Source organism: Aptenodytes patagonicus, chromosome 5 (assembly GCF_965638725.1).
Source record: "Aptenodytes patagonicus chromosome 5, bAptPat1.pri.cur, whole genome shotgun sequence".
Classification (NCBI taxonomy): Eukaryota; Metazoa; Chordata; class Aves; order Sphenisciformes; family Spheniscidae; genus Aptenodytes; species Aptenodytes patagonicus.
Genome location: NC_134953.1, coordinates 38318253 through 38340811, shown reverse-complemented (window position 1 = coordinate 38340811; position 22559 = coordinate 38318253). Strand labels below are relative to the sequence as shown.

Sequence of the window (22559 nt, the reverse complement as noted above, 5' to 3'; positions counted from 1 at the left end):
AATCTGGGTGGGAGGGCTGCAGCCTTTGGACGGGCTCACCTGCCGCAGAGGAGGGGCTGCTGGAGAGAGAGTGGCTGCTCAGTGCTGGAACCAGGAACCGAGCTTTAATTCCTCTTCTGGGAGCTTTTGTAACAGCCTCACATGAAAGTGCTGCAAGCCCCCATCGTTACTGCGCTGTCATTATGCTTCAGAGTTATCAGCCAGGTGAGATGTGCAGGGGCATCCATACCTCAGCACAAGTATTTACAGCAGGAAAGAAAAAGGAAAGAAAAAACTTACTGAAGATGCCAGACGCCCATGTTAACGGCCCTCATCTCCAGCACCCCAAGGAGCCAAATGGCTTTTCAGCGGTGGGGCCGCTTCCTGGGTACCCATCATCCAGGCTGTGGGGAGCGCAGCCTGGAGCTGCTGCACCCGCCGGAGCGTCCTGCCTTGCTCCTCTTCCAGCCTGGCCCTGGCTCGGGGACACAGTCACAATGCCAGGCTTGCGCTTGGGATGCAATTTTGGAAAGCCCAGCTCAGCTGCCATCCCTTGGGTGGAGAGGAGCTGCTTCCCCATCCACCTAGCTGCCAGCGTCCCCAAACCACGTAGGAGCCAGATGTCTCCAAGGGCGCTACTTCGCCATCAAGCCTGGCTAAAATTAGCCGGGGGTTCAGAAAGTTTTGGCAGGCACACAGTTGCATGAAGCTCAGTTCTTCTGGCACCAGGCTTTTGCTGAACATTGGTGTCCAAGCTTGTTGCATTGCAAGGCCTGATGTTCAGTCCCAGCACCCCAGACGCGTAAATGAAATAATCTAAAGCCCCATGGAGATGTTGGGAATCGCTCCCTGATGTCGAGAGGCTCGGATGAGAAGCAAAGCACACTTCAATCTGCACCACCCTTGCTGTCCCAGAGAAGAGAGGAGAAAGGACCCCCTGCCCCATTGCAGGGGGGCATCATTGCTTCCTTGGGGATGTGCAGGCAGAAATCCTGGAGGTGGTCACTTTGCCATCCCGGGACCGAGGGAGAAGCCAAGCCCATTAGGATGCTCGTCCTCTGCCTGCGCAGGGCAGGGAGGAACCACGGTCCTTCCCAGCTTCATTTTCTGACTCTTCGTCCACAGACGAACTGTGGCTTTATTTGCCACTGCCCGGCCCCAGAGCCCTGGTATGGAAACACTGCCTGCCAGGGCTGGTGCAGAGTCAGGCATAAAGCAGCCCCCCCCTCCCAGAGCATCCCCCCGCCGCACTGGCGAGCAGCCAGCGAGCTTCCAGCGCTGGGAAGCGCTCACTCAGGGGAAGGGAAACTTGTTGGCCACACACGGCAGTCCTGGCCCGGCTGGCTGCCCACCCGGAGAAGCTGCCCGGCATGTCCCAGCAATTACGGCGGAGCGGAGCATCCTTAGAGAGGGCATCCTGGCCCTGCTCGCACAAACCGCCTCTCTCTGCTCCCCCAGGGCTGATGAAAGGCTCCTTTCACCACTGCATGGCCAGGGACCTCTGCAGTGCCAGGTCAAAGTGCCATGCAGGAATGGGGCAGCTTTTCCAGCTCGGGATCCCTGTCGGGGGGCTGGTAGGTATAGGGGGTGCTGCTTTCCTTCCATGCACATTAGATCAAAGCGAAGGAGGAAGGAGGAAAAGCCAATCCCAGAGTTTTAAAACAGCAACTCCCCTGTGGCCTCTTTCCCCCGACGCAACCAGCATTGCATGAAATGCTGGCTTGATCCCCCCACACCCCGAAATCACAGGGTGAGAAAGTAAATAACCCCCCAGATGCCCCAAATTGCTCATGCCAAGGCACAGCCCCGGCTGGGCAAACGCCGTGCCCCAGCGAGGAGAGTTTCTCTGTGCGGGGAAGAGAGGAAAGCAAGCTGGAGCTTACCGTGGGAAGCAAGCAGGCAGAGCGCGGCCAGCAGCAGTCCAGGCCGGGGGGACATCGCCTCCATCGTGGCTGGGGCGGCCGGGGGGAGCTCGCCTCTCCGGAGCCGCCCGCACGCTCTGAGCAGCCCTGCAGCGGCAGCCAGACTTGCACACACAGGAAATTTCATTGAGATACTGCACGCAGCAATGGAGAGAACTGCGAGCACCCCCAGGAGGTGAGATGCGGCAGGGAGCTGCGGGCAGCCAGGGGGAACGGCAGCACCCCTATGGGGCACCCCATGGATGGGTGACACTTCAGTCTCCACTCATTTGGGCAGCAGCGGGTGCATCTACTGTTCTTTTCCCCTACAGCATCGCAGGGAGTAGCTTAGAGCAAGCTGGTCCCCCTGTGTGCGTTTTCGGGGTGCACAGGCGGTAGCTGAGGAGGATGCTCACTGTGCTGGGGTCGCTGTGGGTGTTCAGCCACAAGGGGCTAGGTGCTGGTCCCCATCCCTTCCCTGGTGGGAACTGATCCCCTGGATCCAATCTCCGGCTTGCTTGATTAAAGTGCACTTTGCTTGTAATTATTGTTTTTCCCGTGTTTGTGAGGATTAAGCGGGCAGAAACCCTCCTGGGATGAACAGGAGGCAGGTACAAGGAAGGGTAACTCAAAGTGGTGCCAGCTCAGGGAAGGGAATGGAGCTTTCCCCAATAAAAAGGGAGCAAAGCATCCCTCTTCTGCAGCCTGTTTGCACGGGGGGGGCCTTACTCTGCCCTCAAATAGCAAAGCAGCACCAAGGGCCGACTCACGTAACTCCTCCTGGAGCTTCGAATTCAAAGGGCACTGACGAAACCCCCGGCCACCTCATTTCAAACAGTGCAGGCAGGCGCCTGTTCCCTGGAAAGTGGAGCCTGGAGACACGTGGGGGCTTGCAGACCACAGGAAACTTTCCTGCTAACCTGCTCTGAATATGGAGCATGCAGTGAAATAGAAAAGTAGCTAATTACCATGCAGCTTTGCGGTTTTTACAGCAAACACGTCTGTGATGCATCAAAAATGTAACCCTTGTCTGGCAGGAAGATTTGTCACTGGGGTAAGGTGTAGGCACAAAGTCCAGAGACTCCAAGAAAATGGTGTATCCGTCCTGAGACCCCATCTCTGAGCTGAGCCCTTAGGCAGAGTGGCACATTCTTGTCGCCTCCCTGTCCCAGGTGTGCCCCCATGGTGACACAACCAGAAGACACCCTTCAGTAAGGACATCCAAGTGCCTGTGCAGGGTCAGATACAGCTGGAAGAGTCAGGACAGCCTGAGCCTGACCGGCAGTGAAATTGAGGTTAGCAGGTAGACGATGGGACCTGAGGAAGGAGAGACTGGGTATCTGAGATGCTCATTTTTGTTCTCCTGAGCCATGACAGCATCATCTCCGGGTACTTTCCATCCTACCACGTTGCCACCCTCAGTAGTAACAACCAAGGTGTCCCCAATGTCAAGGTGAGGACACACACAGGCCTCCTCCAAAGGCAGCAAGGCATGATGGTGTTCAACCTCTGACTTTACCTCTGCCATGGTCTGCTCCCCGGTGTTACCAGCAATGGTAAGAACCAGGTGAAAAGGATAGGGATCCCACAGAGACATGCTTTGCTTGGGAACAAGAGTGTGATTTAATCTCTGTACGTTTATCTCTGTACCCAACCGTTACCTGGAGATGCGTCTGCAGCCACGGCTCATTTCATTTCGAGCCCTGCATCCCGTTTGTGTCTCTTGGCAGGGTTGAGCCCATGTTGGTCATTGACCTTGAAAGGTCCAGCCTTCCCCAGCCAGCTCCAGGGGTTGCGGAGCCAATCCCTCGACAGTGCTTAACACGATGTCCCCATGTCCCGCAGGCCACCACCATGGTGTATGTCACCGTCCTGGATGAGAATGACAACGCTCCCACTTTCCAGCAGCAGCTGTACGAGGTGACCCTCGACGAAGGTCCCGCCACACTCAACGCCACCCTCGTCACCGTGCAGGCTCTGGACCTGGACGAGGGACCCAACGGCACGGTTGTGTACGCCATCACTGAAGGCAACATCTTGGGTACCTTCCACATCGACAGCGCCATGGTCAGTAAGGATGCCGGCCCCATCCCAGCTGTGCCCCCATCCCGCTCCCCTCACTCCTGGCCACTCTCCCCTCACCTTGCAGGGACAGATCCGCACAGTGAAGGAGCTGGACTACGAGATCAGCCATGGGCGCTACACCTTGATCATCACCGCCACCGACCAGTGCCCCATCATCTCACGCCGGCTGACATCAACCTCCACGGTAGGGAGCTGCCAGCAAGGTTGCGACACCATGGCCTCTTTGGGGTTGAGGAGTTCCCCCTTGTGTGAGCAGTTTCACATCTCCTTCCCAGTGGTCACCAGTCGCTTTTCCCAACTGCAGCCAGTTTGCCCAGTTGCTGCCACCCTGCTCCCTCATGGGCGTTGCAAAACAGAGACATGGGCAAGGGGTGCTCATGGGTTAATTAGCCCAATTATTTGGTCCTGCAAAGACGCAAACAGAAGAAATTCCCTAAATTGCTTTTAAGTTGCATTATATTGTCTTTAGAGGTCCCCTTGGTTCTTCTTGCCTGAAGGGACAGTAGATAGTAAAGCATTGCTGGAGCATTAATTTCTGCTTTATCTTTTTCTTCTCAGATTATTTATCTGCTTTTTAAATTCCTTTTGCATTCCTTGTATGGAGGTTATTTAAAGCCTCTAGTCATTTTTGTCGCTTCTCTCTACAGCTCTTCCATTTCTCCTGGACCGCGGTGACCTCAACTTAGTGCACTGCTCAAAGTGTGGGGAGGGCAGACTAGCAGCTCCAAAGCAAATGTTTTGCAGGAATTAAATACACTGATTATTTTCGTGACCGAAACCAAAATTTGTCGGGTTGTACGGCAGACGTCCATGCGCAGAATGATTTTAGGGTCTGCAAGTGGAAGGGGTCAGTTAGATCTTCTGCCTTGGCTCCCTATCGTGGACCATTTTGCCTCACCTAGATATCGAGCCAAGCATTTTCTAGTCCCCTAAAAGGAGATAGATTTTTATGTGTGAAGGAAAAAAGAGAAACTGAAGGGGAGACACCAGCGTGGGAGATTTCCATGGATAAAATCTGTCCCTACGAGTCTCACAGCACTGTGCTCTGTGCTGGGGCAGATGGGAAGCCTTCAGATGTGTGCTTCTAATACTGCTGGAGGTGCCTTCCTGGCCCAGGAAAACTGTAGCGGAAACCTTGAGACCATGGATTTAACTGCGGGCAGGGAAGGCAGCAGCTGCCGGCGTTTGCAGGCAAAGGCAGAGCTTTCCCTGCTCTTGGCCCAAACTTGGAAATCCCTCAGCAGCAAGTATCGAAGCTAGAAGGGATAGGAAACACCCTCCCTTCACGGCCCAGGGAGCTTGTGCCAGCACCGTACAAAAACACAGCTTTTAGGAGGAGGTTTAGTGATTATTTAAGATTCCCCAAGTGATGGGAAATCCATCACCCTGATAAGGCATGCCAGTGTTTGTTTTCTCCACTGCTAGGAAACGGAGCAGAGACTCAGATATACTCTTCTGTAAAGATTAGATTTAGCCTGTAACAAATGCTCATCTGATGGATTTTAATATCCTTTAATCCAGGAGGTTGGAAAGCTCCTCATTTTCAGTATCTTTCTTGTAACCACCTGTACCACCAAAGCTTAACCTCTTATTAGCCACTGGAGACTCTCCTCCTCCAGCAGGGCTTCTCCTCTGTGCAAGTTCCCCAAAGCCTCACAAGGGGATAACCCTCTTTTCAATATAGTATAGAGCTATATAAATGTCTTCTATGTAGTGTGACTCAGTTAAAAAGCAAGACTCGAGTTCATTGGATCCCCAGCTTCACCAGCAGCCCCGTAGTCTACTCTGTCCTAAAACTGTTGATGCTTTCCCCTTTTGAGATCTGTAGGATTGTTTTCTAGCCAGCTAAGTGTGTCATAGGAAGGGATGTTAAGAGGGGAAACATGCCAGCAGCGTTGGTGGTGTTGGAATAAGGATGCAAGCTGCAAATTTTTTTAAAGTTTACTCAGCATTAGGAATGAAGCCCTTGGTGAGCAAGTGTGCAGCTGGCTGCAGAGATCAGGCCTCTCCGAACTCATGGGATGGTCAAATCCATGTCTGTGGTTTTTGTCTATCCAGCTTGGGTTTCAGGATGTGAATGTGGAGAACATTTGGCTTTTGCATTGACTTCTCCATCATGGTGCATGGCCCGGAGGTTGAAAAGGGCCCCACCTGTGTGTGGCTGGAGTTTCACAGTGTCACTGTAGGATGGGCATGATCAGGAATAACTGAGTTTGAGTCTCTGAACTGTGAGCTGGATGTTTGGTGAACCCAGAAAAGCCAGAAATATAAGAGGTATTTTGTGATGTCACCCGTCCATGGCTTCCCATGCCCATGGCCAACAGGCTGGTCTCCCCTTTGATCCCTCTCCTCTCACTGCCATCCACCCTCTTGCCCTGACCGCAGGTGCTGGTGAACCTCAACGACATCAACGACAACCGTCCCACCTTCCCTCGGCACTACGAGGGTCCCTTTGACGTCACGGAAGGGCAGCCCGGCCCGCGCATCTGGACATTCCTGGCCCATGACGATGACTCAGGACCCAGCGGGCAAGTGGAGTACAGCATCATCGCCGGGGACCCCCTTGGTGAGCAGGGATGTGGGGGCATCACCTCTCCTTCTGGCTGCCCCATGGAGGAACCCAGCTTGCAGGAGCTGGTGCGGGAACGTGGGCGGAAGCATTTCAGAAAAGCCATCCTCCCAGCGGGCGCTTCTGCGAATTCAGCCTTTCGACACCAGGAAATCCTGTTTTGAGCAACAGGAAACTTAACCTGTTCATGGCCGGCTGAGGGGGTGGCCAGGGCTTGTGCAAGGGAGGGGGGAAATCTGCTAAACAATCAAGGCAAAAAAATAAAAAAGGCAAAGAAACAGACTGCAGAAAGAGAAATGGACAGCTGCAAGCACACAGCCCTGTCCCCTCACCCCCATGGGGTTTGCAGGGTGTTTGGGGACCAGGTTGCTCTGCACCCCATGGTGAAGCTGTAGCTCTAGCCCCACCAGCACCCCGGAGCAGGTGGCAGAGGAGCTACAGGCATCCCCAGCCATGGGGACGTATGGCTGTCCCTCTCTGAACGGGTGGTGACTTTAGCCCAGGGTATCTGGAAGGCAGAGCCCAGTTCCGTCTCCAAGCTGACCCCGCTGCAAAGCATTTCCAGAACAACCAGGATGCAGCTCCTTGGCTCGGGGAGGGCTGTGCCATGTAGCCCACCCTGCTCTGGCCATCATGGGGCACAGGCAGGTGCTTGGAGGGCTGATGGCACCTTCAGAAAGGCCCAACGAAGGAGTATGAGCACCTCTTATTTGGCCATGCAACCCACGTTCCCTGCTCCTGCTGGTACCTGGGGGTGGATCGGTCCCTGGGATAAACCCCAGCTGCCCCCAGTCCTCCCATGTCTGCAATAATGGGGCACTGGTGCTGTTGTCTCCAAGCCCACTGTGGTGCCTGTCCCCCGGCTCTGAAACAAGCCGTCCCCTTTGGGAGCCAGGCCGTTCACAGCAGCACGGCACAAGCCAGGGCCCCGCTGTCTCTGGCAGGGGAGTTTGTGATCTCCCCAGTGGAAGGGGAGCTTCGGGTGCGGAAGGATGCTGAGCTGGACCGCGAGAACATCCCCTTCTACAACCTCACCATCGCCGCCCAGGACCGGGGGGTGCCCCCCCTCAGCTCCACAGTGAGTCCCTCAGGGCGGCATGGGGGCTGCGGGGTGCTGTCCCCCATCCCCAGCTCCTTCCTCGGGGTCTCCTCTGCCTTCGCTTTTCTGCCCTCCTCCTCCTTCCCCTTGTTCCTGGGGTTTTCCTCCCCCAGACCATAGTGGGCTGAGTGGGGAAGCCCACCTCTTGCCTGGGGTACAAAAAAAGAATGGGAGGGATGGAAATAGGTGCCATGTGCCCGCACCGCTTCTCTCCCCGGCAGATGCTGGTGAGCATCCGTGTGCTGGACATCAACGACAATGACCCCGTGCTCCTCAACCTCCCGATGAACCTCACCCTCAGCGAGAACGCTCCCGTCTCCAGCTTCGTCACCCGCGTCCTTGCCCAGGATGTGGACAAGGGGCCGAACGCCCTCCTGACCTTCGACATAACGTCAGGCAACACGGAGAATGCCTTCTACATCAACAGCACTGTATGGCCCCGGCGATTGCAGCCGCCCCACACCGGGGGGTGGGATCTGGGACACGGAGGGTGGGCACCCCTGGCCCCGGAGCCCTGCCTTCCCTCACCCTGCCCTGGCAGATGCCCCGGGGGAAGCATGTCTCACATCCCTTGTACCTATTTTCTCCCTTTTTTCTCGGTAGAGCGGCATCGTCTATGTAAACCGCCCGCTGGACAGGGAGCGGGTGGCGGAGTACAGGCTGACCATCACGGTGAAGGACAACCCCGAGAACATACGCAATGCCAGGCGGGTAATTACAGACACTGCTGAGGCCTCCAGTGGCACAGATGGCAGGGCGGGTGGGAGAAGGGGCTCCTGCCATGGCCAAAAACAGGCGGTGCATTTACGCACAGCATTTCCAATAGCAACCTCATCCCCCAAGAGCATCTGGGGGTCACAAGAAGGGGGCTGCAAGCCCCTCCCCATCAGATAACAGGACCAGTAGAATTGAAGGCAAGTCCAACATCTCATGTTGACTCCATGCAACAGCAGTAGATGTCGCAGAAGGTGGGACAAAGTTGGGCTGGAGAGCTGGACGACACAGGAGCATCCTTTGGCCCTGCCAGGATGTCCCACGCACCACCCTTTGGGGTGCAGGCTGGGAAGGGATGCCCAGCCCTGGGGTGATGGTCCCTGCAGACCCCCCAGGGTGGTCCAGGGAACACAGCATCATGGTTGCACAGGGATCCAGCTTTGACCAGCACCAAGCTGGAGGTGAGAGAGGCGGGAGGTGAGGTCGAGGAAAGGACGTTGCGGTCATCGCCCTCTTGTCCCCGTTTTCCTTTAGGATTTTGACCTGCTGGTCATTTCCATAGCGGATGAGAATGACAACCGCCCCCTCTTCACCCAGAGCTCCTACCAAGCCGAGGTGATGGAGAACTCACCCCCAGGTAGGTCTCTCTTCACTCCCTTAGGTGGCTCCTGGAGACTCCCTTTGGGGGCCGGGTGAGGGGAGGTGTCTCCTGGCTGTCGTGGAGGAGACACAACGCTGAGCAGGGAAGGGCTGCAGGTCAGTGGGATGGGGATGCTGAGTATGAAGGGCTCCTGCCAACCGCCCAGGGAGGTAAGCCTTGAGGAGACCGTGGCTTTGGTCCATGCTGCCGGTGGAAACCCTTCCTGGCACAGGTCAGGCACAACCCTGTGAGAAATTGGCCCTGTTTGGGAATTGCTCAGCTGCAGACAGCAAGATGTGCCCGTGGTCTGAGCCAAGCCCTGGGGGCAGCCCTTACCTCAAGGACGCCAACCTGCCTGACATCCCTGCAGGGGACAGGGTGCCATCTCTCCATCACCAACACCTGGAGCCGCCTTGCTCCGGGGGTTAGAAATAAAAAGAGTCCAGCCTGTCCAGGTAGACATTTCCCAGCCAAAGGGCTAGAAATATTCTTTTTTTTTGTTGCCTTCCTGCCATTTAAATTGCTCCTGCTCCAAGACCTCAGGTACCTCCCTGTTCTGCCATCAAGGGACATCCCAGGTGAAGGGTTTGGGTGCCTCCAGATGATGCCCTCAGCGGCAGGGTGCTGGTGCCACCCATCTGACGGATGTGTCTGTCTGTTTGTTTTTAGCCGGATGTCCCGCTGCCTCGCCTGGGCCTCGCGAGTTGGTTTGCAAGGCTGCAGCAGCCACCCCCCCGCTGCTTCGTGCCCTGCGAGGCCCCGCTCTGTCACCTCCTCCATCCATTGCCATCTCTCATGCATCACTGGGGCGGGGGGGGGGGGTGGGCTCCACAGGGGGCTGCCACCCTCCCTAACTCTTGCCATCCCATCCAGGGGCTCTGGTCACAGTGCTCAATGGACCCATCCTAGCTCTGGACAGTGACCAGGGCAGCAATGCCATGGTGACCTACCAGCTCCTGGAGGCATCCCTTGACTTCTTTGTTATCGACAACAGGACAGGTGGGGTGGCTCGACAGGTCCCCCTCCCCAGCCTGAGGCCACCAGGCAGCCATGGGGCCTGTCACCGGGCTTTTCCCCTCCTCCAGGTGTCGTTTCAGTGAAGCGCGGTGACGTGATAGACCGAGAAGCTTTGCCAGACCCTTGCCTGGAGTTCACACTGGTGGCTTGTGACGTAGGGGGGCTGAACAGCACGGCCAGCCTGGCAGTGACCATCCTGGATGACAATGACAACCGCCCTGTCTTCCAGCCAGCGTCTGTCACGGCATGGCTGCAGGAAAACAGCCCCCCAGGTCAGGAGAGGGCTGGGACTGGATGTGAGGGTGGGCAATGGGGAGACCTGGGTGTCCCCCTGGGACTGTGAAGATCCAGATCCCAGTGTCAGGGCTGGCCAGGATGAGGTTGAAGGGAAAATTTGGGAATTGGGGCTGCCCACATTGCTTGACAGTATTTGCCTTGGGACTGGGGGCTTGTTGCTGCCCTCACTTGAGAGGGCCCTGTCCCCCCTTTCCAGGCTTCTCCGTCCTCCGGGTGATGGCCACGGATGCCGACAGTGGCCTCAACCAGCAGCTGGATTACCGGATCGAGGGCGGCGGCCAGGACAGGTTCCTGATTGACGCCGCCACGGGGGTGATCCGTGTGGCCAACATCAGCATTGACCGGGAGGAGCGGGATGCCTACCGGCTGACGGTGGTGGCCGTGGACCAGGGCACGCCGGCGCTCTCGGGCACCGCCACCATCAGCCTCTTCATCGACGACGTCAATGACTGCCGGCCTGAGTTCATCAACCCCATCCAGACAGTCAGTGTCCTCGAGTCAGCCGCCCCCGGCACCGTGGTGGCTGAGGTGACCGCCATTGACCGGGACCTCCACCCTCGCCTGGAGTACTACCTGCTGGAGATTGTGGCCCGTGACGACACGGATGCGCTGGTGCCCAACCAGCAAGGAGCATTCATGGTGGATTTTAGGACAGGTAGGAGAGCAGGAAGGGTGGCGCGGGCGGCGCGGACCCCTCTCCTCACTTCTGCTTCCTCTTCTCTGCCTGGAGGTAGGTGTCTGAGGCATGGGGAGATGATGCTCCCCTCCTGTCTCCCCAGTATCCTCCTCTGGCTGCCCCATCTCACCCTGTCCTGTCCTCTCTTCCCCATCCAACTGACTTAACTAACCCTTTTCTTTCCTTTCCTGCTCTCTGCCTGCCAGGTTTGTCTCTGTGTCTGTGTTCATTTCTCTCTCTGCGCCATCCGTCGCCTCCCTCCATCTCACCCATCACCATTGCAGACAGCCCCGCTGCGGGCCGGGGGCTGCTCAGCCTTGGCAGACCAGACGCAGGCACCCTCAATGGGGGGAGTAGGGGGGCAACTCTGGGGTAAGTGGTGGGCAGCGGGCTCTACCCTCAGGGAAGGAGGGCCAGGAGCTCCCCACGTCTGTTTTGGAAGCACAGAGCTGATCCAGGAAAGAAAAGCACCCTTGTTGGAAAGGATACGGGACAAGACTCTTAAAGACACCCAGATGCTGAGCTAAGGTGGATGGGGTCATGCAGAAGAGCAGCAGCAGTTGCTCCCAAACCCCTCTCGTCCGCACAACCCAAACCCTTACCCTGGCTGAGGCAGCGTAAGACCCAGTTAGCTGGGCAGAGCAGAGCAGGCAGGAAGGCAGGAGATGGAGAGCAGAGGGAGAGAAGTTGTCTTCTCCCATAGCTATCGAGTGTTTTCCCTGTTTAGCCTTTGGGGAGAGGCAGAGAGCAAGTGCAGTAGAGGGTGCAGCAGTCGGCTGGTGCAGACCGGTCTGCTGAGGGTCCTCAGTGTGGGGGTGCAGGCACAGCCTGTGACCCCCATCTTTTTGGGGTTCCCAGGAGCTGTGAAGATCAAAACCCCCCTCAACCGGGAACTGGTGGCCACCTACGAGGTCACCATCTCCGTCCATGACAATGCCAGTGAAGTCATCGACCGTTCGGTCAGCGTGCCCAATGGTAAGCGTGGGCTCCTGCCAGGCAGCGCGGGGCTGGGGCTGGTGGCTACAAGGGGCTAGCACAGCCTTTCCCAGGCACCAGCACAGCTTCTGGGTAGCCAGCAGCTCTCCCACCTCCATCTCCATCCTGACCAGCAACATTTCCAGTGGGAGCAGTCCTCGTCCAACTCCCAGCAGGTTCAGGTTCTCCTCTGAGCCCTCCTTTAGCGAGTGGCCTGGACGTCCCAGGGCTGCACTGGGGATGGAGAGGACCATGTGCCTATAACCATACCATGGGAGACACCTGTTTCTTCATTAGCATCCCCATGACGTCTTGCCGCCCTGCTCCTGGTAAATCCAGGCCCGTGTGTGAGAAGGCACACACAGATCAGGAGTAGGTCTGAAGTAGGTGAGACTGTCCTACAGCCAGCTCAGGGCATAGCGGCTTTGCTGAATATTGCCATTTTTCTTAATGAACCAGCTCCATTTAGTTGGCTTTCCTGGAGTTTCATGCTTGTATCTTTACAAGCCTCCTTTCTCCCATCCTTCCTTCCCTTCTCTTTCTCACTTCTCCTCTTCCTCTTATCTTCCCCTGTGGTCTCCATCATGGCCACAGCCAAGCTGACAGTCAATATCTTGGATGTCAATGACAACACGCCCCGCTTCCGCCCCTTTGGGGTCACCTATTTCACCGAAAGGATCCTGGAGGGAGCCACGCAGGGCACCACACTCATCTCCATCTCAGCGGTGGACCCGGACAAAGGTGCCAATGGGCAGATCACCTACGAGCTGCTGAATCTCTCCCCGGAAGGCTACGCCTGCCTCGAAGACCAGTCGGCAGGTCAGTGGCCTGGGGAGGTGGGAGTCTGGGGCAGGTCGGTGGCCTGCGGCAGGTTTCTCATTTCAGGGTCTGCCATCCTCTAGGGAAGGTCGTGGCCAACAGGACAGTGGACTATGAGGAGGTGCAGTGGTTGAACTTTACCGTCCGAGCTTCCGACAACGGCTCTCCCCGCAGATCCGCTGAGATCCCTGTGTACCTCCAGATAGTGGACATCAATGACAACAATCCCATTTTCAGCCAACCATCCTACCAGGTGAGCTGGGCTCCCCCATCCAAGTCCATGTGGGGCTGGGCAGTGCCTGCCTGGAAAGGACGGGCACAGAGCTGGGGGTTCTCTGGGACACCTTCTCTTCCCTCTGTCTGTGCTTGAGCTGTCTGAAGAAGATGGTCAACCCACCAATGTACTCTGTGTGAACATCTTGTTCTGGGTCCTGCTGTGTCCATCCCTGGATACCACCCTGCACCCTTGGTTACTGCCCACTAAAACAGCAAGTGATGCAGCAACCAGTCCTGCCTGCTCCCTTTGCTTGCAGAAAGCTGTCTTTGAGGACGTGCCATTGGGTACGGTCATCCTGAGGGTCAAGGCCACGGATGCAGATTCTGGGCATTTTGCTCTCATCCAGTACAGCCTGGGGGATGGAGAGGGCAAGTTTGGGATAAATCCCAACACGGTAAGGAGCCAACCAAGGCCAGAACAGAGGGAGAAGGGAGGGGAGGCTGAGATGGTCCCACCTTGTGCCCTTGCTCCCGCACCTCACCTTCTGCCCCTTCTTGAGTACCAGCTCTGCCAGACGAGATCCACCTGAAGGTCTCTGTGTGCTGCAGGGTGACATCTACATCCTGTCAGCCCTGGACCGGGAGAAGAAGGATCACTACACCCTGACAGCCGTGGCCCGGGATAACCCTGGGGACGTCTCCAGTAACCGTCGGGAGAACTCCGTGCAGGTAGGGCTCTCCTCCTCCCACCACCCGTCATGTGGTGGTCACCAGCAAGAAGGTGTTAAACCTCAGGCTTTCCTCCCCAGCAGGCTTGCTGGTGGCTCTGGGGAGGAATTAAGCAGAAGGAAGAGCAGATGACCCCAGGGGCTGTGGGGTAGATGGTGCAGGGGACTTTGTGCCGCAGGAACGGCACGTCGGCAGGAGGGAATGGAGCAGAAGGGGCAGGGGAGGGTGATGCTATTGTCTGCAATTGCTCCAGCATGAATGGGTGCCCCGGCCACGGTGGCCCCCATTGTTGGAAGCAGGAATTCAGCTAGCAGAGCTAAACGAATAGCAGGAAGGGCACCGCGCTCCTGCAGCAGAGCCACGGGTCACAGCAGGGGTATGGCCCCCAGGGGCTGCCTGGCTGTCTCCAGCCTCACGTCACCCAGCCGGCTGTGCTTTGTCAAAGGTGCTGATCACAGTCCTGGACATCAACGACTTCAGGCCCCAGTTCAGCAAGAGCCAGTTCAGCACCAGTGTCTATGAGAACGAGCCAGCAGGGACATCGGTGATCACCATGACTGCCACCGACCTGGACGAAGGGGATAATGGCGTGATGACCTACAGCATCGAGGGCCCTGGAGCAGGTAGGTGCTCTCAGTGGGAGGCTCCTCCCCAGGGAGGAGGGTTATGATGAGGAGCAATTGGAGGAGACACAGGGGTCAAACCTACATCCCATGTCCTGCAGCTGGTTTGGAGTGAAGTTGTGCACGCACTCCCAGGAGCAATACCGAAAGCATGGAGCTTTCGGTATTGCTCCACAGTTCCCAGTTCCTCGTGGTGTGGCATGTTACAGCTTTGCCTGCCTTCGTCCTGCAGCTCAGCCTTGGCTTATCCTCTTGTCTGCCCCAGCAGGACTTTCTATGTACACAAGTGTGTCTTGGAGCAAACTCACTGCACGCTTTAGAGGAAAGCTAAGAAGGGCTAGGAGGTTGTAGGTAGATAGTGATAGTGCCTGAAATCCAGTATATCTCTGCACACCAAGGAGTGATGGGAACCAGGCAAAAGCCAGCATAAATGTAGAGGGGAATGGCAGAACGTTCATTTTCCTGAGACCCATGGGCTCCTCTGACCACTGCCCTGTCCCAGCCTGGACAGGAGTGAAACACAGACCGGAGTGGCCTGGGAGCAGGGCCCTTGGCACTGCCCAGTAGCAGGGATGCGGCAGTGGGCAGGGATGCTCTGAAAACCCTGAGACCATCCACACCCCTGGCCTCAGGCAGCCAGCTCTGCTCCATCACCCCTTGACAGGGATTTCCCACCAGTGAGGGGTGTGCTTCAGCTGGTATACTGGTTTCTAATCATAATTTATCTGGTGCGAAGTGTCCTGAGCCAGAGATGTGTTTTTTCTGCACCCAGAGGCTTTCAAGATCAATAAAAACTCTGGGCTCATCATGTCCCGGCGGCGCTTGCAGTCCTACGAGAGGTTCAACCTGACCGTAGTGGCCACAGACAAGGGGCATCCCCCTCTCTGGGGGACCACCATGCTCCACATCGAGGTCATCGACATCAATGACAACCGCCCCGTCTTCGTCCGCCCACCCAACGGCACCATCCTGCACATCAAGGAGGTAAATCCCTTGAGAGGGAGCGGGGCTCACGGCATGCCGAGACCGTGCCCAGGAGCACTCGTGCCTACCGGTGGCAAAATCCAGTCTCCATCTCCACCCAGGATGGAACATGACCTTGATTTAACACGTGGCAAGAAGGTTTGGGTCATGGGGCTGGATGGTCAATACAGCCCTTCTTCATATGTGGGAGCAGGGATGCTGAGGCAGCTTTGGGGAACAGAAACCTCAGCAGCATGCAAAATAAGGAAACAGCCAGTTGCTGTGTGGCAAGCCTGTTTATAAACAAGGGCTGAAATGCTGACATTTAAGATATTTCTCCTTTCTGGGAAGCCGGGCTTGGCTCAGCCAGTCCCTGGCGCATGCATGGAGCAGCCACCCTGCTGAAGGGAATCATGACTCCACATTGCCAGCCCCCAGTTGGGTTTTGGGCAGCGGGAACCTGCTGACCCCAATACAAGGGGGTTTGGAGCAGCAGAGGGAGCAGGCAGTTTGCGTGCAATGCCAGGGCTGAGGGGCTGCACGTGTGCAAGCAGGAGATCCCCCTGCGGTCCAACGTCTACGAGGTCTACGCCAAGGACAAAGACGAGGGCCTCAACGGAGCGGTGCTCTACAACCTGCTGAAAACCGGGGCGGGGAACAAAGACTGGGAGTACTTCACCATCGACTCAGTCAGCGGGCTGATCCAGACGGCCATGCGGCTGGACCGGGAGAAGCAGGCGGTGTACAACGTGAGCCAGGCAGCAGCGCACCCGCGAGGTGGCTGGGATGGTCCTCGAGGCTGCGGGCCTGATGCGGGGCTGGTGGGATGCAAGTGATGTGGTGGGGATGGGTCAGCTGCCACAGTCATGAAGATGTCACACCTTAGCAGGAACTGGGTGGCTATCAAGTACCATCGGGGAGTTGCATCCTGGTGGGCCAGCTCCCAATTCCCTGTTAAATCCCCCAAAAATCCTCCACCACCCAGCTGTCCTCTCTGTCCTTGCCTCAGCAATGTCTCCTGGCCCACGTGGCTTTGCCCAGGATGGCCCTTTTGCCTCTCTCCCCAGCTGATCATCGTGGCCTGCGACCAGGGCCAGCCAGCCTACGAGACCATGCAGCCCCTTCAGGTTGCGCTCGATGACATCGATGACAATGAGCCCGTCTTCCTCAGGCCACCCGTAAGGCGCCAGGTGGAGGGGATGGCACACAGGGGATGCAGGGATGGGGATGCTGGCGAGCACATGCGATGGAGCATGCACTGCTGGGCATCACCATGGTGGGGAGCATGATGGGATTTGTCTGCTTTTATTTAAAGCCACCTCAGTGCTCATAACCCTCCCTTCTCCTGGGGTCTCTGGCAGAGGGACAGTCCCCAATACCAGGCACTTTCCATCCCTGAGCACTCACAGCCAGGCACTGTGGTGGGGAACGTCACTGGGGCAGTGGACGCGGATGAGGGCTCCAATGCCATCGTCTACTACTTCATAGCAGGTAGGTGCCAAGCAAGGAGGGGGTGGGCAGCTCTGCATCCCCCTGCACCCCCCTCGCCAAGGGTTTCCTTCACTCCCATCATCTCCTCGCTGCCTTTCTGCCCTGGTCAACGGGCAAGGTGGCATTTCAGAAATGCTGAGCCTGAAGGGGACTAACTGGGGACCCCTTTCCGCACCCAGCTGGGAACCAGGAGAGCAACTTCCAGCTGAGCCCAGAGGGGAAGCTGCAGGTCTTGCAAGACCTGGACCGGGAGAAGGAGCCGTACTACTCTATCATCGTCAAAGCATCCAGCCAGAGGAACTGGTCCCCTCCCCAGGGCCAGCAGGCAGGCAGAGCCCAGCCCTGGGACCTCAGTGAGGACCTGACCCTTCAGGAGGTGCGGATCTTCCTGGATGACATCAATGACCAGTCCCCCCAGTTCACCAAGTCGGAGTACACAGCGGGTAAGGGGTGCCGGGATCTGGGGGCGCACCAGGAGCCAGAGATGCTCCGGGGAAAATCCAGCCGGATGAAGGGGCAGTGAGAGCCAGCCTGGCCCCAGGTCCCTGTCCCATCTATCTCTCAAAGGGGTTGCCACCGACGCCAAGGTGGGATCGGAGCTGATCAGAGTGGTCGCAGTGGACACCGATGTGGGCAATAACAGCCTGGTCTTGTACAACATCTTGGGCATCCGCTACATCAAGCAGCACTCCAACGACTCTGAGGAGGTGGCCAACATCTTCAGCATTGGTGCGTACCCTGCATGCTGCAGGCCAAAGACGTCCCCATGGCCAAAGACGTCCCCATGGCCAGGGTCACTAATCCTGGGCTTGTGACGGTCCTTCCCCCAGGAACCCTTGATGGGATCCTGCGAACCTTTGACCTCTTCACGGCCTACAACCCCGGCTACTTCGTGGTGGACATCATGGCCTCTGACCTGGTAGGCCACAACGACACGGCCATTGTGGGGATTTACATCCTGCGGGATGACCAGCGGGTCAAAATCATCATCAATGAGATCCCTGACAAAGTCAGGCAGTTTGAGGAGGAGTTCATCAGCCTGCTTTCCAACATCACAGGCGCCATCGTCAATACGGATGATGTGCAGGTAACCATCCACCTTTGAGATTGCTTCAAGGGGTAGGTAACCTTCCACATGCTGCTTGGGAGGTCTCCTTTGAGGGTTCCCTGTCTGTATAAACCATAGACACCCCTGAGCTCTGAAGGTGACGGATACACCCCAGGCTGGGATGTATTGAAGGGGTCCAGACCAAGCCCATGCCAGGCTTGAGGGTCTCTTGCCATGTGAGCACACCCTGGGACATGCCCGGGAGATGTCCTGGGAGGATACCTCTCCCGCACTGCAGACCTTGCTGTCTTTCCCCAGTTCCATGTTGACAAGAAAGGTCGGGTGAACTTCGCACAGACAGAGCTTCTGATCCACGTGGTGAACAGGGAGACCAACCGCATCCTGGACGTGGAACGGTACGTCACCTGGCCCATCACCCAGCCCATCACCTGGCCTGCTGGGTCCTCAGGGACCCTCATTAATGTCAAGATGCCCAAGCAACCCTTCTCTTCCCAGGGTGATTCAGATGATAGATGAGAACAAGGAGCAGCTGAGGAACCTCTTCAGGAACTACAATGTGCTGGATGTGCAGCCCGCCATCACCACCCGGGCCCCGGATGACCTCTCGGCTCTGCAGGTAACCACCCAGTTGGGGCTGGAGATGGCTGCTGCTCGCAGGTGGGACGATGTCCCTTCCCATCCTCCATGGCCATCCATGGCCTGGAGAGATGTTTCACCCAAATAATTTCGGGTGGGTGCCCACCACTGGGTGCTGGCTCTGTGCCAGAGGTTGCCACTACCCCTCTGTCTCTGCTAGATGGCAATCATCGTGCTGGCTGTCCTGCTCTTCCTGGCTGCCATGCTCTTCATCCTCATGAACTGGTACTACAGGACAGTGTGAGTAACGCCCAGGCTCTGTCCCACTGGCCACAATCTCCCCACGGGCCAGGGGGACCCATGTGACTGCTCCTGACCCTGGCAGTGCCAGCAAGCAAAGGAGGGCATCAGCTTCCCAACACCTTCTGCAGCAGAGCTCAGCCTGGGTTCAGAAATTGCCCCTCTTCCCCCCAAATATAATGGTTTTAATACTGATAGTGCCTCTCCCTGCCAAGCTTGCTGTCCCAGGGCTGTTTGCAGGGCTATTGCAAATCTGTGTCCTCCTCTCCTTTCGAGCATCTTCTTTATTTTCTTCCCTGATTTGCTGTATTTCTTTCACAGGCACAAAAGGAAATTGAAAGCCATAGTGGCTGGCTCCACCGGTGAGCAGCGTTTGGGGTTTTCCAGCTGCATGAGACAGCAGGGTGCATGAAGAGCATGGAGGGGGTACACAGGGAGACGTGGGGGATGTCAGCAGGGTATAAATCAGAAGCGCTCCTGCTCAGCGAGGTGCGATGGTGGGAGGCTTTTCTCAGCATCCAGGCTCTGCCAGTGCCTTTTTGGTTGCCGAGTTTCCCTCCCCGATAAAGGAATGCCACCCCGTGGTTTGCTGCTCAGCCCACCAACGTGCCGCCCTGTAACCCCTGCCCCTGCCTTTTGCAGGGAATAGAGGCTTCATGGACATCATGGACATGCCAAACACCAACAAGTACTCCTTTGACGGGTGCGTTCTCCCTTTCCTTCCTCTCCATGGTTTGCCACCTTGCAGGATCGCAGGCTGCTCCCGAGAGAGGGGCGCCTGCGTTTTGCAGCCAGGGATGCGCGGGAGGTGGAGACGTGATGCCTCTCTGCTGTGTGGAGGGATGCCGCCAGGCATGCCATGTGGGGCATGACTCTGGCCCTGGGATGCGTGCTTGCCTTGAGAGCTTTCAAAGCCAAAAGACTTTGTGCCTTCTCCTGTGACTCCGCCTCTGCCAATACTGGCCAGGCTTGGGGTAAGCAGAGATGATGGGTGGGTGTCAACACACATCTGGATCCAGAGCAGCCAAATTCATGCCTGCACAGGGCAGGAGGAGGCAGCACAACCTCAGCATCTGGACTCTGGATGGGGCTACAGATGATGCTGCTCTTTGCTTGCACTGAGGGCTGCTCCTTTCCCCTGGTCAGGGCCAACCCGGTGTGGCTGGACCCCTTCTGCAGGAACATGGAGCTGGCGGCACAGGCGGAGCACGAGGACGACCTGCCAGAGAACCTAAGTGAGATCACCGACCTCTGGAACAGCCCTGCCCGCACCCACGTGAGACACGGCCCCTGCCAGGACACCTCCTCCCCGTGCCCAATGCCCACACTGCCTCCTCAGCCACTCTCTCCTCCTGCAGGGGACCTTCGGGAGAGAGCCCTCCGCAGCCAAGCCCGAGGATGACCGCTACCTGCGGGCAGCCATCCAGGAGTACGACAACATTGCCAAGCTGGGGCAGATCATGCGGGAGGGACCCATCAAGGTGAGTGATGAGTTCAGGCATCGTCCACCAAGGGGTCTTCTACCGCTACGGCTTCCAGGTTCACGGCTGCAGCACCGGAGGGTGATGTTGCTCAAAAAAATGCTGGGATGAGGCCAGCCTCCCTCCGACCAAACCATCTCCCTTGGATAACCTGTTGTCTCTCCCCCTCCGCTCAGGGCTCTCTCTTGAAGGTGGTCCTGGATGATTACATGCGCTTGAAAAAACTCTTTGCCCAGCGGATGGTGCATAAGGCCACCGCCAGTCAGGGGGACCGCTCCTCGGTCTCGGAGGTAGACGGGGTGTGCATGGGCATGGGGAGATGCTTGCCGTGCCCTCTGGGATGCAGTGTGTCTTCCCAGCCCTGCAGGCTGCGGTCACTCCCCACGGCCGTGGTCCCTGTCACCCAGTGTTCCCCCCATCTCTGCTTGGCCAAAATGAGCCAGACGCTGGTTTTCCACTGAGGCTGCCAGTTCCCCACAGTGCCCCAGCTCTCGTGACCCCCTGTGTTTCCTCTGAGCATCAGCAGCACCCTCTCCCTCAGTCTCTCCCACCCTGGGGGAGGAACCCCCTCTTTGCGGAGTGGGCTCTGTCCATCACCTCCCTGTCTCTCTGCCGAGGCTGGCCAAGAAGCTGCAGGTCCCTGCACACACATGGGCACATCTTCCCTCCCCTCTGCTCCTCTGAGCTTATCAACCTAGCAGGTTTTTGGGGCAAAAAGGCTGGGACAGAGGGTTTTGGTGCAGGAGGGCTGGTGGGGGGAGAAGCAGCTCCTCCCACAGCCTTCCCCCTCTTCATGGGGGGCAAAACATGGAGCAAACAAAGTGGAGGAGAGCAGTGGGACAGGAGACACCTTTCAGCCCTTCTGCCCCCCATCCGTCCTTGCCCTCATTGCCCTCCAACCCATCCAGCCTTCCCTTGACTCCTTTCCTTGTCTGCCTCCTGCACCACCAACCTCATACAAGCCCAAATGCCAACCCAGGTCCAAACCTCAGCCGCTGCAGGGGCTGCTGTGGGACACACCACCCAGCCAGCAGCCGGCGCCTGAGCTGGGGCACCCACCCAATGAGCGAGAGATCCAGCTGGAGATCATCATCGTGCTGGTGATCCTCATTGCCATGCTCTGAGGTTGCTTCAGAAGTGGAGGGTCCCATCCCTCCTGCTGGGCTCCAGCATTGCAGGAGGTTCAGAGGCGGGGAAGCCAGGATCTGTTCTGGCTGCGGTGGTGATTCCCCCGCTCCGTGGACCTTTTGCAGCTGATCCAGAAGGAGATGGAGGAGGAGGAGGAGGAGCGCGGCCCCGGCCAGGGCAGCCTCCGCTTCCGACACAAGCAGCCAGTGGAGCTGAAAGGTCCCGACGGCATTCACATGGTGCACGGCAGCACGGGCACGCTGCTCGCCTCCGACCTCAACAGCCTGCCCGAGGATGACCAGAAGGTGCTGGGTCGCTCGCTGGAGACTCTGACCGCTGACTGCGGGGGCTACAGTGACCACAACGCCCGCACCGAGTCGGCCAAGTCCACCCCCCTGCACAAGATGCGGGAGGTGATCATGGAGAGCCCGCTGGAGATCACCGAGTTATGACGAGAGGTGGCGGTGGTACTCCTCTAGGCAAGCCGGGGCCAGCAGGAACGAAGCATGGACAAGGGGGGCCATGGCGGGGGCTGGGAGCACCCCGAGACCAGCGCTTGGCCCCCCCTTCCCCTGCAGAAGGAGTCCAGGCCAACCGGTGCGGTTCGCTCTGGCAGCCTTGGAGAGCTTGGCCCCAGGAAAGGGCTCTCAGGACCGGTTTGCTTTTACTCGCCTGTCATTTATCCATGAAAGCATTAAATTTTTTTTATTTTTCTTATTAAAAAAAGAGGGGTTTTTTTTAAAAAAACAAAAAAGAAAAGCTAAACGAATCAAATGAGTCCAGGCTGGACAGGGGTGAAGGTGCAGTGAAGGTGCGGACGATGTGCCACCGCAGCATCCCCGGCGCAGGCTGGGGCCAAGCAGCCGTCACACCTCGACCGCGGGTACGGGGAGGGCCGGGGCAGTGCGGGGAGAGGCCGAGCCCATTTGGCATTAACGTCACCTTTCTGGCAAGGAAAGACCAAAAAACAAAAACATTTCTCCATTTTGCTGGCTTTACCAAAACATGTTGCGACCTCGAAAAAGAGAGAGACTGACAATAACTGGGGCTTCTGGATGTGGAGTGCTCGTGCGTGTCTTTTATGCCCTTTTCTTTCCCCTTCTCTCTTGCTTTCAGGTTTGTTCGTTCGGGGGTTTGTTTCCAATCGTAACCTTGTGGAGAGTTTCGGGCATGGTCTGTTACGGGACTCAGAAATACACTGTCTATGGCTTT

The 22559-nt window shown here is 57.3% G+C and overlaps 4 protein-coding genes across 5 annotated transcripts in view; 3 read left to right on the top strand and 1 right to left on the bottom strand.

Annotated features, from left to right (window-relative positions):
- VSIR (V-set immunoregulatory receptor) overlaps window positions 1–1990 on the bottom strand; it is a 10928-nt gene extending 8938 nt beyond the window's left edge. For both annotated transcript variants that reach the window (XM_076339416.1, XM_076339418.1), the window contains exon 1: window positions 1863–1990. In XM_076339416.1, coding sequence (XP_076195531.1) covers window positions 1863–1926 — 64 coding nt within the window. In that variant the 5' untranslated portion in view covers window positions 1927–1990. The remainder of the gene's footprint in view (window positions 1–1862) is intronic.
- The window catches only part of LOC143160297 (cadherin-23-like), a gene marked incomplete at its 3' end in the record, with an annotated part of 24529 nt that extends 15564 nt beyond the window's left edge, over window positions 1–8965 (top strand). Inside the window, exons 5-11 of the mRNA XM_076338023.1 lie at window positions 3726–3947; window positions 4030–4149; window positions 6351–6531; window positions 7479–7612; window positions 7855–8064; window positions 8237–8344; window positions 8882–8965. Of these exons, the coding sequence (XP_076194138.1) occupies window positions 3726–3947; window positions 4030–4149; window positions 6351–6531; window positions 7479–7612; window positions 7855–8064; window positions 8237–8344; window positions 8882–8965 (1059 nt within the window). The remainder of the gene's footprint in view (window positions 1–3725; window positions 3948–4029; window positions 4150–6350; window positions 6532–7478; window positions 7613–7854; window positions 8065–8236; window positions 8345–8881) is intronic.
- LOC143160977 (cadherin-23-like) lies at window positions 8962–22559 on the top strand. Its single transcript, XM_076339419.1, has 22 exons — window positions 8962–8984; window positions 11836–11952; window positions 12547–12771; window positions 12855–13024; window positions 13305–13442; window positions 13597–13716; window positions 14162–14339; window positions 15112–15323; window positions 15857–16051; window positions 16370–16480; window positions 16664–16793; window positions 16973–17236; window positions 17361–17522; window positions 17624–17880; window positions 18160–18257; window positions 18358–18478; window positions 18659–18738; window positions 19060–19100; window positions 19381–19441; window positions 19885–20014; window positions 20097–20219; window positions 21473–22559. Exons 1-22 carry the CDS (start codon window positions 8966–8968, stop codon window positions 21797–21799), a joined length of 3279 nt encoding a protein of 1092 aa, XP_076195534.1. The 5' UTR covers window positions 8962–8965; the 3' UTR covers window positions 21800–22559.
- LOC143160648 (cadherin-23-like) lies at window positions 9113–11139 on the top strand. The gene is made up of 6 exons (XM_076338606.1): window positions 9113–9157; window positions 9657–9690; window positions 9861–9986; window positions 10073–10276; window positions 10498–10956; window positions 11081–11139. The coding sequence occupies exons 1-6, from the start codon at window positions 9113–9115 to the stop codon at window positions 11137–11139; spliced, it is 927 nt and encodes a 308-aa protein (XP_076194721.1).

Coding starts and splice junctions, on each gene's coding strand:
- LOC143160977 (XM_076339419.1), top strand. Junction 13,443..13,596: donor TTGGGATAAATCCCAACACG/GTAAGGAGCCAA, acceptor TGTGTGCTGCAG/GGTGACATCTACATCCTGTC. Junction 15,324..15,856: donor CCATCCTGCACATCAAGGAG/GTAAATCCCTTG, acceptor GTGTGCAAGCAG/GAGATCCCCCTGCGGTCCAA.
- LOC143160648 (XM_076338606.1), top strand. CDS start 9,113: ATGGGGATGCTGAGTATGAAGGGCTCCTGCCAACCGCCCAGGGAG. Junction 9,987..10,072: donor TGTTATCGACAACAGGACAG/GTGGGGTGGCTC, acceptor CCCCTCCTCCAG/GTGTCGTTTCAGTGAAGCGC. Junction 10,957..11,080: donor CATGGTGGATTTTAGGACAG/GTAGGAGAGCAG, acceptor CTGTCTCCCCAG/TATCCTCCTCTGGCTGCCCC.